At 37.5% G+C, this 17,049-nt stretch overlaps 1 protein-coding gene across 9 annotated transcripts in view; it reads right to left on the bottom strand.

Moving 5' to 3' along the window:
- Positions 1-407: 407 nt before the first annotated feature.
- Positions 408-17,049, bottom strand: part of NEBL (nebulette) — a 277,747-nt gene continuing 261,105 nt past the window's right edge. For all 9 annotated transcript variants that reach the window (XM_068934608.1, XM_068934611.1, XM_068934605.1 and 6 more), the window contains 2 exons: positions 10,392-10,507; positions 408-5,384 (listed from right to left, as the gene is read on the bottom strand). In XM_068934608.1, the coding sequence (XP_068790709.1) occupies positions 5,208-5,384; positions 10,392-10,507 (293 nt within the window). In that variant the 3' untranslated portion in view covers positions 408-5,207. The remainder of the gene's footprint in view (positions 5,385-10,391; positions 10,508-17,049) is intronic.

Here is a 17,049-nt window from a genome sequence, read left to right as displayed (position 1 = left end):
AATTTGCTTTCATTAGTGTTGCACTGAGAGCGTGCCTGATTAAATGTCCATTAAAGATCAGCAAACCAGGATCAGTCAAATCAGCCGATCTCATTAACTTTTTACCTTTGTTTATTTAAACAAACCAAGGGACACGGAATATGAAGTTAGTGTTCTGCTGAAGGGTTACAAATACAGACTGAAAAAGCAAATTAACTCTCTGAAGAGAGTGCATTTCTGAAATTAAATGCTGTTTTAGGAAACCACTTTTCGAGACCAAGCTTGGAGAATAAGAGGGATATATATTCCACTTAAGTTTAAAAACCCCAAACATCCTAAGTTAAAACAATACATATCTTTTATAGCTTATATTAATGGGTATGATAGCTTTGCAGTGTATTGTTCATGAATATAATACATACATAGTGCTGGGTTTAATATTTTATTTGAATGACGTTTAATGTTATGCAAAATAAATTGTTTTTGTTACATCCACTGTGACATCAACTAAAATGTGAACTAGTTTGCATAGGTTAGTACTTTGGGCAGCATGATGTTGCTCTAGTCCACCAAGGCTTAAAGATTCACAGTGTAGAGGAAGAAACAGGAATTAAAGCATTTCTACTAAAATATATTTTAATAGCTGGTGTTAACTTTCTGCATAACAAAAGCCAAATTAAGATGATACATCATATGATCCAAGAGTAAGTATATCTGTCCTTTAAAAAACAAGTGTTACCTTCATAACCGTATACTCCCAAATACAGTACAGTTTTGCAAAATAACTAAAACTTTACACACTTTAAAGCAAACATAAGCCAAACTGCACAGCGGTTCATTTTTGCTTTTTATGTTACATTGCAAAAACCAACAGCTGAGAGAGTTTCCACATCATGCTAATCAATGTTAATACAGTCATTGCTGCCTTCCAATGGTCTAGCAATTTCTAATAGTAATATTAAATACACATGATTGAAATGCTACAGTATAGCTTATTTTTCCCCCTAAAATAATAATAATTAAACAAATGTCAACAGCAACTGGATTACAACTTAAGTACAATATGCAAATTCTACTTATCAGACACAAGAAGCATATGAAATTCCTTTGAATATACTGTTGTAGTGCAGGCAGTTTAGGAAAGAATATAGCTTTCTGGGTCTCCTTCAAAGGGGGAGATGGAATTCCTACGGCATAAAGCTGGAGAAAATCACTAAAGCATTGCAAAATGGTTTGTTCTTCTATAGCTCACCAGTACTTTGCATTTGCCAGCACATCAGTTTGGAGATCTTTTTTCAACAGCATCTTTTGCCTGTTTCAGTATATTATTTAAACATTTACTAACTAAAGCTTATTCTGTATTTCATATGGAGTATTAATCAACATAATTAAAATCTAATATTTTATACCCTATACCACTTCCTGCCAAAGACTTCTCTATTTGCCAGTTCTTTTTCATTGTACATAATAACATGCAGTTGTTGTACAATCAGAACTAGAATTATTACCTTTCCCAAGTATTGGAGACCTTCCATATCCCTGAGGAACACTTGGAAGGGACACATTTGTCATGAATATAATCCATGGGAGGTGATTCACTGTCAAATCCCAATCCGTTGAAGTGGTTTATGGTATGTCAAATGTAATCAAGAAAATCTTGTTTCATCAAGATTAAATGCTAATGTTCCATAATGAAAAATTACAACTGCAGTATCTGTAAGTAGCTTTGTTTAGAAAATGAAGACTAGCCAGGCAAGAAAGAGTAATGAAAAGCAAGGCACCCATTTGTTCGCATACATACGTGTGTATGAATATGCTGTATGTAGTTTTCTATATTTGTATTTGTGTTAGTAAGAATTATAGCCCATTATAAAACCTAAATTTTCTAAAATGCTTCAAATGGGAATGTGTGGACTTCTAACACGAACTTTGGAACTTCTTGGGAAATTTGGCTTCTTAGAAAAGTTTTTTCCTTCCCCCAGAAAAATGTTGTCTACAGGAAGAAAGTACAGTGAGAGGAACATGCTATGTTAAAAAGAAATAGGTGATTTAAAGGTGATAAGACAGCATATAACATCTGTTCACCCCTATATCCCACTGCATGTAACAGGCTCCAATATATGCCTTGTAAAACCTGTGTTGGCACAATTTGGTTCTGACTTACTTTCCATACCTTATAAATTTTAGATCTTATAAAACATTTTGATAATTGCACTCTGATAATTTCGGGCATTACTGAGAACAAAGCTGCGTAATGAGAATAAATTTTGTCTTGTATTAGAAAAACAGGAACCATTCCAAATGAACAAGAACTACTAAGCATATGCAATATAAAAAAATGACCACATATGAGTAACTTAAAGCACACCTTATCATTCTGCTGACATACCATTCTCAAGAGAAACATCATTGACATACTGATTTGCTTTCGTGACCTTTTTTATTTTGCAAATTGCTTTAGGTGCTTTGCTAAGCTATAGAATATTCAAAATTCATAAAGGAAATTTTATTTTCATGGTTTAGCATATAACATAGTCCTCTTATGTCATCAAATGTTCATTCCCTGATTTACTTTACTTTACACTACACATACAGTGTTCAACATAGCAAGCCATCTGCCAAGTTAGGAAGAACACTAGTGTATTTATAGGTTGGGTCTTTCTTCTTTATAAGTCACTAAAAATTGTGACTTGAGGCAATATATCTGCTCCCTATATTTCTTTTTATTCATATCTGCTTAACAGACTGACAACTTATTTTTATTGTTGTCAGCATTACACAGCTAATAGAGCAGCACAAGTAATACCAATTTTGCCTCACGCATCCTTAGCAAAATTTGCCAGCCATCACAAAATGGGATTCCTCTATTTGTCGTTGACGGCTGGTGATAATAACCAATGCAGAAGTAGACTGCTTTTTTCAGAGATCCTAGGCTGAGCTTACCATATCAGCCTTTCAAAAAAGCCATTTCACTTGCAAAGCTAGCAAGTTTAATACAGAAGTCACCAGTAATGTATAAAGGTCTCTTGTAGCAGTAGCTCTATATGCAAAACTCTTATGTCTTCCAAGAATTTTAGCGACAGCTGTGTGAATTCACACTGTGTACTGAATGTGTACTGAATTCACATTTACAGTATCACATCCCTTGCTTTAAACTACATTTGCTGAAGTTAGATGCTCCTGGGCAGCTTTTTCTTTGATATTAGGCAGCTGACAAGAAAGCACAAGCATATCCACAACTGTGGACTTCTTTTTTAATGCAGTCACTCCACTTTCCGTTTGGCAGCCTCAGACCTGGCCCTTATTAATACACAAAAAAAAAATGCATCCACTTTCCACTTCTTAACAGTAGGCAAAAGCAGAACTAGCAGGTATTTGCACTGATAGGTTTCATTTGATGAAACAAATCTCTACTGCCTTCCTTCTTTATTGTTTGCAGGCTCACTTAATTTTCTGAAAAAGGAAATATAAAATTATCTATAAACTCTACATTTAGTTCTACTTTTAAAATTCCAAAAATACAAGAACACCAGTGCAGGTTCAACATTCTGATAACTACCTTAAAGTTAACTTCTCTTACGTGTGGCTGAATACCATACATGATACCAGCAGGAAAAATGTTTTCTTCCTTACACATGTGTGCATCCACATGAGCAAGTTCCTACATGAATCTTCAACTCTTTTGTACTTCCTCCCAGAGTTCCTCTCTGGAAGGGAATACAGCACCCTCCCAGAGTCCAGGTAAAGCAAAGGACCTTCCCTGTGGCCCAAATCTGTTGACATAGTCCCTCTTACAGATTCATTATATCACCAGTTATTTGATCTTCTGCTCAGCCTCACAGCCTGAGACCTGGATCCCTCAGTCCGGAGCTTAAGCTAATGGCCCACAAGGAGAATATCTGAAGGTTTGTCAGCAGAGGACTTACAATCGCTCCGGTATCCTACTCTTTTCTGTGGGTGGCTAAACTGAAGCATGATGGAATAGAGTATGTTTGACTTCTGTTTGGTTAATTCTCACTTTAGTGTCAGTTATAAGAAAAAATAAATCAGTTTAAAAAAAAACGTAATATTGATCCTTCACTAATCATTTCGTAAGCGCACAACCCACTGTTGGATCACCAGGTTATCTGGAGGAAACTGAGTGATAGGCCATTGCACTGAAACGCACTGCAGTAACCAGAGCTCTTCACCACTCTGCAATGGAGGGAAAGTATTTCTGCAGCAGGGTAGGTACATCAGCTCGTCAGCATGGCAGCCATTAAGCGCGTTACTTGTGGTAGGGATGAGGGATGTGACTGCACGCTTCGTGCGACCACACAGCACTGGGGCCTCACACAGGCTATTTACAGCACTACAGGTGGAGATAAAGGAAGTAACATGAAATATTGGTTGTACGTTGCCCTACTGGAAGTTTCTATTTAAATGCTAAGTATTATTAAAAGGAAACAGAAGAGCTGATAGGTTTTATACTCTAGATGGTCTCTGTGAGGAGTTTTGTGTGGAAAAGATACTGAAGAGCCATGAATCAAGGCATGATTTTACCTGATGGACTGGGATACAAGCAAAGCTGATAGAAGATGTCACTTGCAAATAGGAGAAAATGGGTAATCCAAGAGTAAATGTGGGTAAGTGACAGTCAGGAAATTTTTGCTCTCAAAAGACTTGTTCCTTGTAAGGCTGCTGGGCAACAGGGGTTTTGTTTGTTTTTTACTAACATATTACTTGTCATTGTTTCAAAAGGTTGAATTCTCTACTTAGCACTTTTTTTAGGATGCTAACTGCTCAAAAGTCAAACATTCCTCCAATAATTTGAAGATGTACTCAAACGTAGTGTGTTAACCTCTTGTGACTTCAGAGTGCCATAAGGAGTGAATCATTTTTGTAGTTCTGTTCCAAAGAGAAATCACCTCTTTGAGAAGTAGGGGAAAGGTACTTCCCCTTTACAGCTAAGTGACTGAAATCTTCACAGGGTTAGCAGCACCAGGCTTCCACATATAACTTTTATTTTTAGGGAGCACTATTGTAAGCAAGGCTGTTTTCAAAGCTCTGAGCTTCTTGTTGTTTATCTGTACTTTAAAGGACTCTAAATTGGGTTTTGAATGAGAATGCAGACTGTTATAGCAGTGAAAAAGTAATGTACATGTAGTCTTAAAAGATTCTTTTGATTTTTTCTAAAAGGTTAGACTTTGAGTTAATCAGAATAAAGCTCAAAGGACTAGGGACAAAAATTAGTTAACAAACTCAATATAATTTGCTGGAAGCATTCCTGTTTTCCCAGTTCTCTGAACAGTACCATACATCCAGCCATCATCAATTGGTTGCACATTGATGATATAATCACCATCCCTGAAGGAAACTTCATCTTCGTCTTGAGCACTGTAGTCATACATAGCTCTGTATGTTCTCTGTTGAAGAAAAGAAAACAAGGCTGTAAAGTCTCAAGCCTAAGCAGAAGCGTCTTTGTCTTCTTTCACAGTGAAAAAGAAGAGAAACAAGCAGGAGAAAGAAGGGAAGGAGCAAGGGAGAGAAATCACATGAATTACCTGTTGAAAAGAAACAACACATCCTTCCTTGTCAAATATTCAATGAATTTTGCTCCCTTTTCTGCCTACCAAAATAGCAATTTTGGCGAATCTGCATTGTTCCAAGTGCTCATAAGAGCAGATTTCAGACTACACACTCACTCCTGAAATATTCCTTCCAGCTGTTGTTTCATATACTCACTAGTAACAGTTCAGTATGTCCAGCCATAGCTGGCTGTGTACACTGCCTCTTACTTTGCTTCTGCTCCCTATTTGCCTGATTCCTAAACAGCCTGTGCTGTGTCTTCACTTCAGAAGAGAAACATCTTCATGCAGGTCATAAACTGCCATCTCATTAAATGTCTTTCATTTTCATTAGGATTGTACCCAAAACTAAGAGTTACAAATACATTATTAAGGTACAACAGGATTTCAAAAAGTCTGCAGAAATAGTTTTTATGAATATTCAATTATTCAAGTACAAATAGAAGATTGATCTAAACAGAACACAAAGTCCTGTCATTAGCTAAGTCAAATATACACCGGTGCACCCTGTCAGCTGTAAGCAAAGATTTCACTTTCCTTTTCATATATTTATTTCAATTTATAATCAATAATATGCTATCATTTATTGGAATTCAAAGTACAGTTTCCAACTCACAGGGAGCAGAATCTCCTGTTGTATCTTAATGGCAGAACAAAACTAGCTCAATTTAAAATTCCCAGGAGTACTTTTTTTCCCCTTTCCCTGTCTCTCAACAGAAGTCAAGAGCAGCTCAGGCATCGCTGATAATATTTTACTGTCTTGCCAGCTCTTTTTTTGTATGTTACCATATCTAGCTGAATTTTTCTGGTAAAATGATTTGAAGAGAACAAAGGTAAAAACTGTTAACACCCAGTATGGTTGTCTTAACCTTTGAAGAGACAGAAACCTTCTATCTGCTTCCCAGCTCAGGAAAACAACTCCAAATCACTTTCAGTTCCCCTTCATGCACTTGTTCTGTTTTGTTTTTTAATGAAATTCTATTTTCAGAAAAGATGCCCACATCTGGCATGAAGGAGAGAATGGATTTTTTTCCTCAGCCATGTTTTTATGTCCTCCTTAAATGGGCAAAGATTGGGGAAAGAGGTAAGATGTTTTATTAGACTAATACATAATTGGAAATAAATAGGTACGTTTTTGCTCACCCAGAAGGATGCTCATCCATCCTTAAACCATCATGGTATGGGACGCAACTACTGCCATTTCCTTTAAGGCAGCTTGACTACATCATGGTGGTGCAAACTTGTTAAGACAAGCTGGTAATTTCAAACTTTAAAAAAATTTACAGGGCCCTAAATGCTGCTGGGAAACCTAAATTTATGGCCTTAACACCTAATTAGGTGCTAAATGGCTGTCAGGAGAAATCTCCATAATAATCCGGTTAGCATTTAATGCCTAATTATCACTTTAGAGTGTAGTCTGGGCTATATAATTGAGAATTATAATGCTTAAAGGACTTGAAGGGGAGGGTTTTTAAAATGCATTTAAGCGAATTATTCCTTTGTCAGTAGTGAGTTTAGCAAGTACTGAGAGCACAACAGGGGTTTAAGAAAAGGTTGAGGTTTTGTAAAACAGTCAAATACTCACTTATCTCCTGCCTCCTCAAAGGTCTAACTTGCAGCTTTTGCTTAGACAAAACAGTAAGAAATCAGTGCTTATGAAGTACTGAAGCACAACTCTCCAGCTCCCCAGCCAGATGTGAGTTAAGAGATGCATACTTCTGGATCAACCACCAGTTTAAACTCAATTTCTGAATTGGTCCTTGCAAGCAACAGTTACCTGTTGCAATGTCCTTACATATAACAGCTGTCAAGGGAAGCCAACTAGCAACCTGGGTTTTATTTTCCTACAATCTTTCCTTACCTAAAGACTTCAGAATGACCTCTCTTCTTTTGCCAAGAGGCAAAAATAGTCTGGCAGAAGCCTTAAGGGAGTTGTTACAAAACATATTGTACTCTGAGCAACAATTTCATTCAGTCTATTATGTAAAATTGCTCATAGGAAGTCAACAAAAATTAAGAGTCAAAAAAAATACAACTCATCTAAAGAAAAAAATCTAGCCAAGAATGTGCTAGGATCATGCCTGATACAAAACAAGGTTCAAAATTAAATAACCAGAAAATGGCCATTAGAAATTTTCCCATATTAGTGGACATAAGATGAATTTATGTCTTTTGGGGACCCTGATTTCATAGCAATGCCACAGAAGAATGAAGGGGCTGAAAGGAGTGGCTTTCACTACAGCAGCTACCTCTCTGATCATTCTCACTCTAAGATTACCCAAGGGATCTTAATCCCTCTCTTCCTAAAGAAGTCCTAGGCAAACTGAACCAAGGATAGGTGACTTCATCTTCATTACTTTCAGTTAAGTATCAAAAACCTTTTGCACTTTGAGTCCAATATTCAGACTAGGAATTCTTTCTGGTAGTCTCTTCCTCTTAGTTTTTTTTCTTTCCTTTCTTCCTCAGCTTCCTTGTGGCTTAGCTAGACCATATTACACTTCTGGCAGTACTGCTACAAGCCCAGGACCAAACAGGCAGCTTAAAGCAGCAAAGCTAACACTGTAGAGAAGTTTGTCAGATCTCCTAGGGCATGTCTACCCTGCATTTTGAAAAGCTCTCCAAGATTGCCTTCATCTCCTGTCTGTGCAGACAGTTACACTCAAACATATTCCCAGATTCAACCAGGGTCTCCCCCCTAGCACACACTGAGATTCCCATGTACCATCCCTATAGCCAAGTATAGTGTGCCCAGCACACCTGGACAAGCTGCACAGGCTAAAGAGATGATTGAAAGGGAGGTGGAAAGAGGATGGAGCACGTCAGGCTTATAGCTGTGCCCGAGCTATAAGCCCTCCCTCCTTGGGAGGAGAATCATCCCCTCAAGGGGTGGTAAGAGCACCCTCTGTGCTCATCACTAGACTGGCAAATTAACAGTCAGCATCAGGCGCAGTTGTCTGTGTTGTCCTTTTTTAACTCCCTCTAGAAATGTTTGTTTTGTATTGTCTTCAAGGAAACTAGCTCAGATTTTAACAGCAACAAGATCAGTTCAAACCATGATATTTGGCATTTCTCCTTTTCCCCACAAAGGACAGCTACTATCACGTAAAAGAATGGCAACACTCCTTCATTACAAATGTAAAAAATTCTGTTGAAATGAGAGACTCATTCAATCCTTATTATTTCAAATACTTTAACTTCTCTCCCTTCCTCTTCCTATTACACCTTTGTATTTCCAGCTCTGGAAAGAAGAGGAAAATGATGATTCTCAAGAGAAGTGAAATGATACTGTTCCAACAGGCAGCTCCTAGGCAAATCACTGGGAGATGGAGATATTAGGGAAACAGTAGGCCTGCCCAGGTAGCCATGGAAGCTACCAAATGGACTTTAGATTTTTTGGGCATGTCCATTCTCTAGATGCTAGAGTTGAAGGCTCCTTCACTCTAGCAAAGCCCAGGCTTCTATATCCCCTACTTTTCTGGCTCCATCCCTTTTGGAAAGCAGCTGACTCCCCAGTGTCTTGAGATATCCTTGAAACTGAATGGCTGACTCTAGTTTCAGCTGCCTCATAGCTCTTATGCAGGTATCTAAAGAGTTTCCCAGGTTTTGGCTCCCCCAAAGATGAAGATATCTGGATCCAGGACTTCCCAGCAAGCTGAGCAGCTGATAAGCCTGAAAGCACTGATATCTCCCAGAATGCCGTGATCTTTGCGGTATGAAATACTGTGGAGCTTCAGTCTTGAAAAAAAATGCAAGATCAAGCCAACTAATTTTTTTTCAGCTCAACAAATTCCCTTTTTCTAGCTTGCTGTAAGTTTGATTCATAACTAAATGCTTCTTAATTTCTAAATAAGGTGGCAGAGGCTGTGAATATACATCCATTCAAAACAATCTTAAATTTTCCTGCAAAGTACAAAAAAGTTGATATTCCTAAAGTGAAAGGTGAAGGAATCTGAGCTGTGAAATATCTAAGCATTGCTATGATAAAAAAAAAATTACATGAGAACCATTAAAAACACAACTTTACATCTAAAGAGTTCAAAACGAAGCTCAATTTTCAAAAACTGGTGTCCTGAAAAAAGATTCAGATCTCCCTCCATGGTCAGTTACTTCTGGAACTACAAATTCACTCCAGCTTTACATTTCCATCCATCACAAATAAGAACTTCCTATGACTGTGGCCATGGTTTCATGATAATGCTTCTTCTCAGTTGCCCAATAGGGTAACTTGATTTGCATCAGGTTTGAGTGTGTGCATGACCGTTCTGTTGAATTAGAAAGGGCACATCAATATAGAATATATGCTAGCTTGATACAAACAAAGCTGAGTAATATGGATAGGCATAAATCCTGCTAGGACAAAATCATCAAGTCAATATTTTTTTAAAAAATTTAAACCAACAATGTGATCGTAAAAGAGATTGGTGTTTCTCATCTGGCACTAGAAGACTGAATTCATCAGATAGGCTGAGCTTTGATGTTAGCTATCTCAGTGTTTACTACTTGTTTTAGCAGGTGGAAGATGCAGTTGACTTCTCTGACTTCTGGAGATCATAAATAAGTGTTTTTAACACATTCTGACATAAAAGCTCCTGCCACTGCCCTCAATCACTTTTTTTTTTTATACATTAAAATTCTCCCTCACATTTAGAACTAGGACTGTCAAATACACAGAAAAGGTCAGTCATAGAATCAAAAATAAAGAGAATGACAGATGCCAGAAAAATACTAATTTCAAAAATTCTCAAACTATAGAACTCAAGGGGACCAATCCACTTGCATTTAAATGATTTCACAGTGGCTGAAGATGTTGCTTAACAAAAGGAATTCTTTAAATTTAGTACTCACCAGACCTGCTGAATGAGGCTGTGAATGCATTGACCTCATGGACGACATACTGGTCTGGTGCATGTATCCATACCCTTGGGACTGGCTTTGCTGATATGCCCCAGGGAGAACAGGGGCTGTGCATTAGGGAAATACAAACACATTACTGTAAGTCAGAAGAATGTCCTTATCCAGCAATTCGCACAAGTTGTAGATTGTTTTCTGATTAAAGATTTACATTGTACGTAACAACTCCTCAGTATGAAACCATTCAGAATGATTTCTGTATACAACACACGGCTTTCCATAGACTGAATTATATATAAATGTAGCCAAAGTTATAGCAACAGACCCACAGACAGTAACAAGGTTAGTTGGAAGGAAAAGCTTAACATACCTTAAGGAATCTGATCATAAAAAGACATACTAAAACCGGACACACCACTAACTCAGTTTTGATACTGCCATAGATGGTGTACTAAATATGAATGCTATCACATGCCACAAAATGCCATTTTTTAAGTAAAGATTGATCGAAAGAAAAGTATATAACAACAAAGTTTTGAAATGTTTTAGTAGAATTCCCAAACAATTAATTCCTAATTGCCAACTAACTCTTTCTTATAGGCCATGAACAAAAAAAAAAACTGCTTCACAGGAATAGACATGAACGTAAAGAAGCGTGTCCAGAGTTGGGTTTCTTAGTATATTCTGATTTTGCCAACATTCTTAGCTAAAAATAGAGGTTAACAGTTACTAAAATTTTTCAAAGCCCATCTCTTTCAGCATCTTCCTCTTGCCACATATCTCTTCTATTTCTCCCTCACATATTTTAGTCATATTATTTTAACAATTCTGAAGATCCTATCAGCTAATCATTAATATATTGTCTTTGTTTGCACCAATAGCTGCTGAAAGAGCTGATACAACCACCAAGAACTTCCTACCTCTGTTCCTTGCTAGAAAAGCATTAGCAGCCTTTCAGTATCAGTTCAAACACCCTGTTTTGACTGGATCAAAATGTGTTAAAAACACATTTGACAAACAATCTGAAAATACTGACAAATAAGCACAGCATGTGAGCAATAAACTCAGCACAGGTCACTACTCACTGTTTTCCCAGCAAGCCCAGCAGGTATTTTTAAAGGAAAACTAAAGATTGAAATAGTTTCTACAAGATTAAAAGTTTAGTCACCTCACGCCTCTGCATGTTTTGCAAGTCTCATTAATCTGGGACTAAAGCTTCACTAGTTCAACTGGAAATTCATTTAGCAACACTAAAATGTATTTCCTCTGACACACCTGCAAGCGATCCATTCAGCCCATATTCTATCAGAGTCCTCTGACAAAAGCCATCTTTCACTCACACGAGATGGAGTTCCTGCAGCCCATGAGTCAAAAATCCTCAAATATGGACTCATTCAGCAGTCTGACACTTTGTGCAATACGTCTCTTGGGCTGGCTGGGAAGTGAAGAACCACTTCCAGATCAGCCATCACACATAGATTCAAACAGGAGCAAAATTAATGTAGAATTTAATGTAGTTCAAACGTATGGAAGACTCAGTACTTGCAGAATGAACAAGTATGGGAAAAGTAGGAAACCTCCATACTAAAAAAATAATACTTCATACAAACACATGAAGACACCAAATATATATGTTTGGAGTAATAATACTCTGCCCTTGTCCATGTCTTAAGTGACCAGGACAGCAGATGTACGGGGAAAAGGATTACTGAGAGAAGGTTTGCTGAACTATATCTGAAAGAAAGGTTGGCCTTGTGCTTTCAGTAAGGTGCTTTACCTAATTTGCTTCCCCAGCTAGCAATACCATTGATATAAACAAAGTTTTTTTTTCTTAAAAATCCATTTTATTTTAATTACCATAATCAAACACACTAAGTATACAATTACAACTTTTTTGACTTACTATACTTTTAAAGATAGAAAACTATATATTTAACTAAGATTTTTCTGATTTACTAAACACATTTCAAACTATTGTAATGAATAGATTGCTTTGTTAAGTGAGTGAAATTAAAGTGATACACAGTCAGATGCGACACTGGAACATGATGAATAATGGATGTTTTAGAAGTGCCAAGTTCATTCTAATGACATATGAGTACAAAGACATTTTAAAGCAGTTTAATCATCAGAGAATTGCTGCTCATTAACATGTTCGTAGAATTATCATGCATTAAGTGAATAGTCCTAAGTAGTTCATCAAATAATTTATGATTCAGTGTTGTTACAAGCTATTTCTACATGACCAGATGTAGCCCTTTATGAGGAAAAAAAGAGAGAAACATAATTTAATCAAAGGTTCTGTGATCAAGCCCAGATGAATACATTTTGCCTATTTTTGCCTAATTTACCACAAGCATAACTGTTTGTCAGCTCTCAGAAACCAATGGAGTCTCATCTCCTTATCAATTGGAGTCAATTGGTCAGGTGGGTTCAAAATTGAGCACAGCTTGACCTTTTTAACTTATTAGGAAGTAGTATCTAAGCAGACATCAGCTGCTGATCTGTTAGCACCCTGTCTGCTTTGCAGCCATGAAGAGCTAGTAGCTGCTTTCCTTGGTCCCTGTGAGGGAGAGACACCCTGAAAATCCCTTTCTTCTTCCCAAGAGAAGTGAAGGTGCTGGTAGAAACTGTTTACTCTTGACTCCTTCTCCCCAAAACTGATCTTTTCTATTTCTTATCAATTATCCCTTGTCACTGTGAGGCTGCAGGCCAACTGATGGTCTGCCTGATTATATCCTCCAAATCAGCGAGGAAGGATAACCCATACCTCCCGCCTCAGTGACAACTGTCAGCAGCAGCTCTGAGCCCTGCTTTCCTCTTTTGTAGTAGAGCTTCTTTGCAGTTGACAGAATTCCCTCAAGCTGTGCCAGAGAATCTACTTACTAATTTACCTGCAACAACTGAAATTAAGCCCAGAGAAATAAAACATTTCTTCCAAAGCATGAAAGATTTGGGGCAGCATTATAAACCAAAATATTACAACAAGCTTCTAGACAAACAAAGAGAAGGAATTTTGAGGATTCCATGGCTTGACTAATTATCTGTCAGTCCTTTAGTTAGGTTGCATATATGAAATTGGTGCTGATAATATCTGATTGAATAATTCCACCTTTTCTTCCACTAAAAATACTGTAATAGGGCTGCAAAAAACAAATGGTAGTTTTTAAGAAATTTTAAAGAAAAATAGTTAAGAAATCTTCAGATTGTTGCCTATTTGGATATCACATAAATCAGCCAAGTAGTGAAGGGCAACAGATATGATATGTGTTTCTGGTAGCACACAGATAACTCAAGATGGGACTAAATGATGCAGAAAAAAAGAGTTTGACTTTTCTTCATCATCATCACAGTTAACTGCAATGTTTTGACTCAGGCTAAAGTATAAAGTTCTATAACATCATTGACTGAAGCAGCAGCAAAAACAATGGTTTTAGTTAACCTAAGGGAACAATAAAGCACAGTGGTGGAACATGAAATTCATTTAGCTGAAGCCAGATTTATTGGTGAGAGATCTGAGGACTGACCATTGCTCCCAGAAGTACAGATGGGAGTTTTTTCTCATTGCATTAAGACTTCAGCAGATGCATTCTGATGTATCGATACTTTTTTCTTCCCTTTTTTTTTTTTCTTTTGTTCCACTTAACAACGAAGCCAGATACTCATTTTAAATTATCTACTAGAAGGAATATAAACTATTTCTCTTACTATATCTTTATAGGCTTCCCCAGAGGAAAAAAAAAGAGAGTGGAAAATGAATGACCATATTAAAAGACAGAGAGGAAGCTTCCAAGAAAAAGAAGAACCCCAAGAATGATAGCAGGTATCAGCTTGCCACAGCAGACAAGGGTGTCTGCAGTCTATGTCCCTAGCAGGATATGCTTTGAGAATAACTGTGAAAGAAGAAGGTCAGACTGCAGAAATAGAGAAAGAATAATTAAGAAAGCATTATAGAGCTACAAGGTAAAAGAAAAGTTTATGCTGAAGAAAAAAATCATTTAAAGGGCATTTTCCAAGATAAAATGTTTTATCAAAATCATGCTTAAACTCTCCTTAATTCTTCTGTGCAGCAGATAGCTCAGGGTAAAACACTGGACAGCCACTGCTAACTACTGTATTTTGAAAACTAGTGAGTAAGCAAGCATACAGTAAAAACACATCTCATTTACTGAAGCATAATACAATAATAATCACTCAATTTATTCTTACAGACATGACATAGCTTTAATTGTTTATTTTACTTCAAGCTTTGATGTGATCTCAGCTCATGGTTCCACTACCAACCCACTAAGATTTCAGAGCACCCACTAAACGCTTTACAACATTTTGTAATAACAACGGTATGGGGGGACAGCAGGAAGTAAAAAGACAATCATTATTATATGTTTAATTCTAATATGTAAGACGATGATCAAGCTGTAGATTTCCTGAGAAGCACGAATTTCAATAGAGCCAGAATATGGCATTACCACACATCTTTGTGTTACTAACATTATGGCTAGCATCCCTGAAGCGGCTTATGGGAACTGTGTTGCTCCGCTTATATTGAAGCCGTTCCCCTGTTTTGCCTTGCTGGTGCTTTCTTTTCCACAGACTGCAACATCTAGAACAGCCTTCATGGTCCTTCTGCCTTAGAAAGTCTCTCCTACAGCCTTTAGTTCCTTCTTTCTTTTGTTCTTTGCCTTAGGAATTATTCAGCTATATCTAACGTGTTCAACAAGATACATTGTCAAAGTAGTGACACAGTTGTATGTAGGGACGTGTACATCTAGAGGACGGGCCTGGGGTATTCATGTATACCCGAGATGTTGTGTGTGTGGATCATTCCCTGAACCGCACAACTCTCTTGATCACTTCCAGATCCATGTTACACGACGACATACCTAATGTACAGATATAGTCTTAGAGTAAACTCTTACTGCTGCATTACTGCATTGAAGCTGGTGGACAATAATGATTGAAACCAATTAAAAGCCCGCTCCAGAAAGTGTCACTGAGATAACTTCCGTTTCAGACTCTGATTTTATATTACGTTTTCTACCACTTTCCTGGATGTTGGCTGCTGCTCCCCATGATTAAGATATTTAAAGTGTTTTGGGATACAATTTGTATTACCAATCACATCCTTGAACAAAGTGGTACATTATCACCACTTACCAAGATTGGTAGATGTGAATATTATTATCATTTTCTACCTCTTTCCTGAATCTAATTGAATTTAGCGCTTCTAACAACAAAACTACTTCTAAAGGAATGGACCTGACATCATGCAGGGTCTGATTAGGCCACCCTTATGCGCTGAAGTAGTACTTTCCTGCTAGGAATTGTTCCATCAAAATTCTCAGCAAGACTTTTGATGGAATAAGGTACTAATCGACCTGAGTAAGGACAAGAAAAATGAGTGCTAAACAGGTCTAACAAAAAAGCAGATTATATAAGAAAGAACATGTATTTATATAGGTATTTAAATATAAATATTAACTTTTATAAATATATAGTTATAAAAATATAAAATATTCTGAATATTTTTATACATGAAATATGTAAAAATACAATATGTAAATAACAGATAGTTTCAAAGAGCTTACAGTCAAAGAAAGGAAACAAAAGTGGAGACCAAAAGACAACACAGTGCAAGAAAAAGAAAATATGTTGCTCATGAAAGAATAATTTAGGTTGAAAGAGATGTCTAGAGGTAAGGTAGTCTATTCTCCCATTAAAATCAGGACCAAATGTGAAGTTAGGTTAGGTTGCTTAGGCCTTTATCCAGTTAATTCTGAGTTCTGGATGCTGATTCCACTACACCTCTTTCAGTAACCACCAACCCTCTAATTCCTTCTGTTTATTTCCCACTCTGTGCATATTTATGTACAAGCTCTCGAGATGGGCTCAGCACAGCACTGAGCTAGCCACATAAGTATCTTGAGAAACAGTTTTAAGGAGAAATTTGAAGACTCTTAATGCACTAATTTTGCAGAAGTTTACATCCTGTCCAAGCATGAACAGCAGCATAAATGAAACAACTGTGGTCAACCGAAAATGTAATGAGAGTTTTGAAGGAAACCTGTATCATAGGCTAATCAGAAATCAGAATCTTGATATCTTGACAGCAAATAAGGGAGGATATATATGATGAGGACAGGCTGTGAAAGGCATGAAAAGAGAAGGAAAGCAGCTTGTCCGACACGAGAGATGAGCTGTTAGAGCCTTTTGAAGATGAGGTGCTAAGCTGTATCATTTTTTGCTGAACTTAAGAGTGCTGGAAGAACTCAGCAGGAGTCATGAGGTGCTACCTCTCAGAGAGGTCAAAGGCAGGCAATCCCAGCAAATATCCGAAGTTGATGCTCCATGAACAGGCTGAGACACTCTAATAGTTCACCGCTACTAAAAGCAGGTATCCTGCCACCCTTTCTCCTTTTTTCAGCTGGGTTGTTTTGCTGCTGGTGTGGTGAACTGAGTCAGCTCAGCAACAAACGAGATTAGTCACAGGCCCAGTGCAAGGGAGGAGGCAGGACCAGGCACCTAAGACCAAAAGCAGCAGAAGGCAGTAAACCATTAGATCAGCTCAGCTGACCCACGGGGGCACCCACAGAGTGCCTTGCTTCTGTGTTAGCTGCCTCTGAGCTCAAAACCCAAAAGAACTGAACTTCTC

Source organism: Struthio camelus, chromosome 2 (assembly GCF_040807025.1).
Source record: "Struthio camelus isolate bStrCam1 chromosome 2, bStrCam1.hap1, whole genome shotgun sequence".
NCBI lineage: Eukaryota > Metazoa > Chordata > Aves > Struthioniformes > Struthionidae > Struthio > Struthio camelus.
Note: the sequence above shows the minus strand (reverse complement) of the source record. Positions and strands in the feature narration are given on the sequence as shown.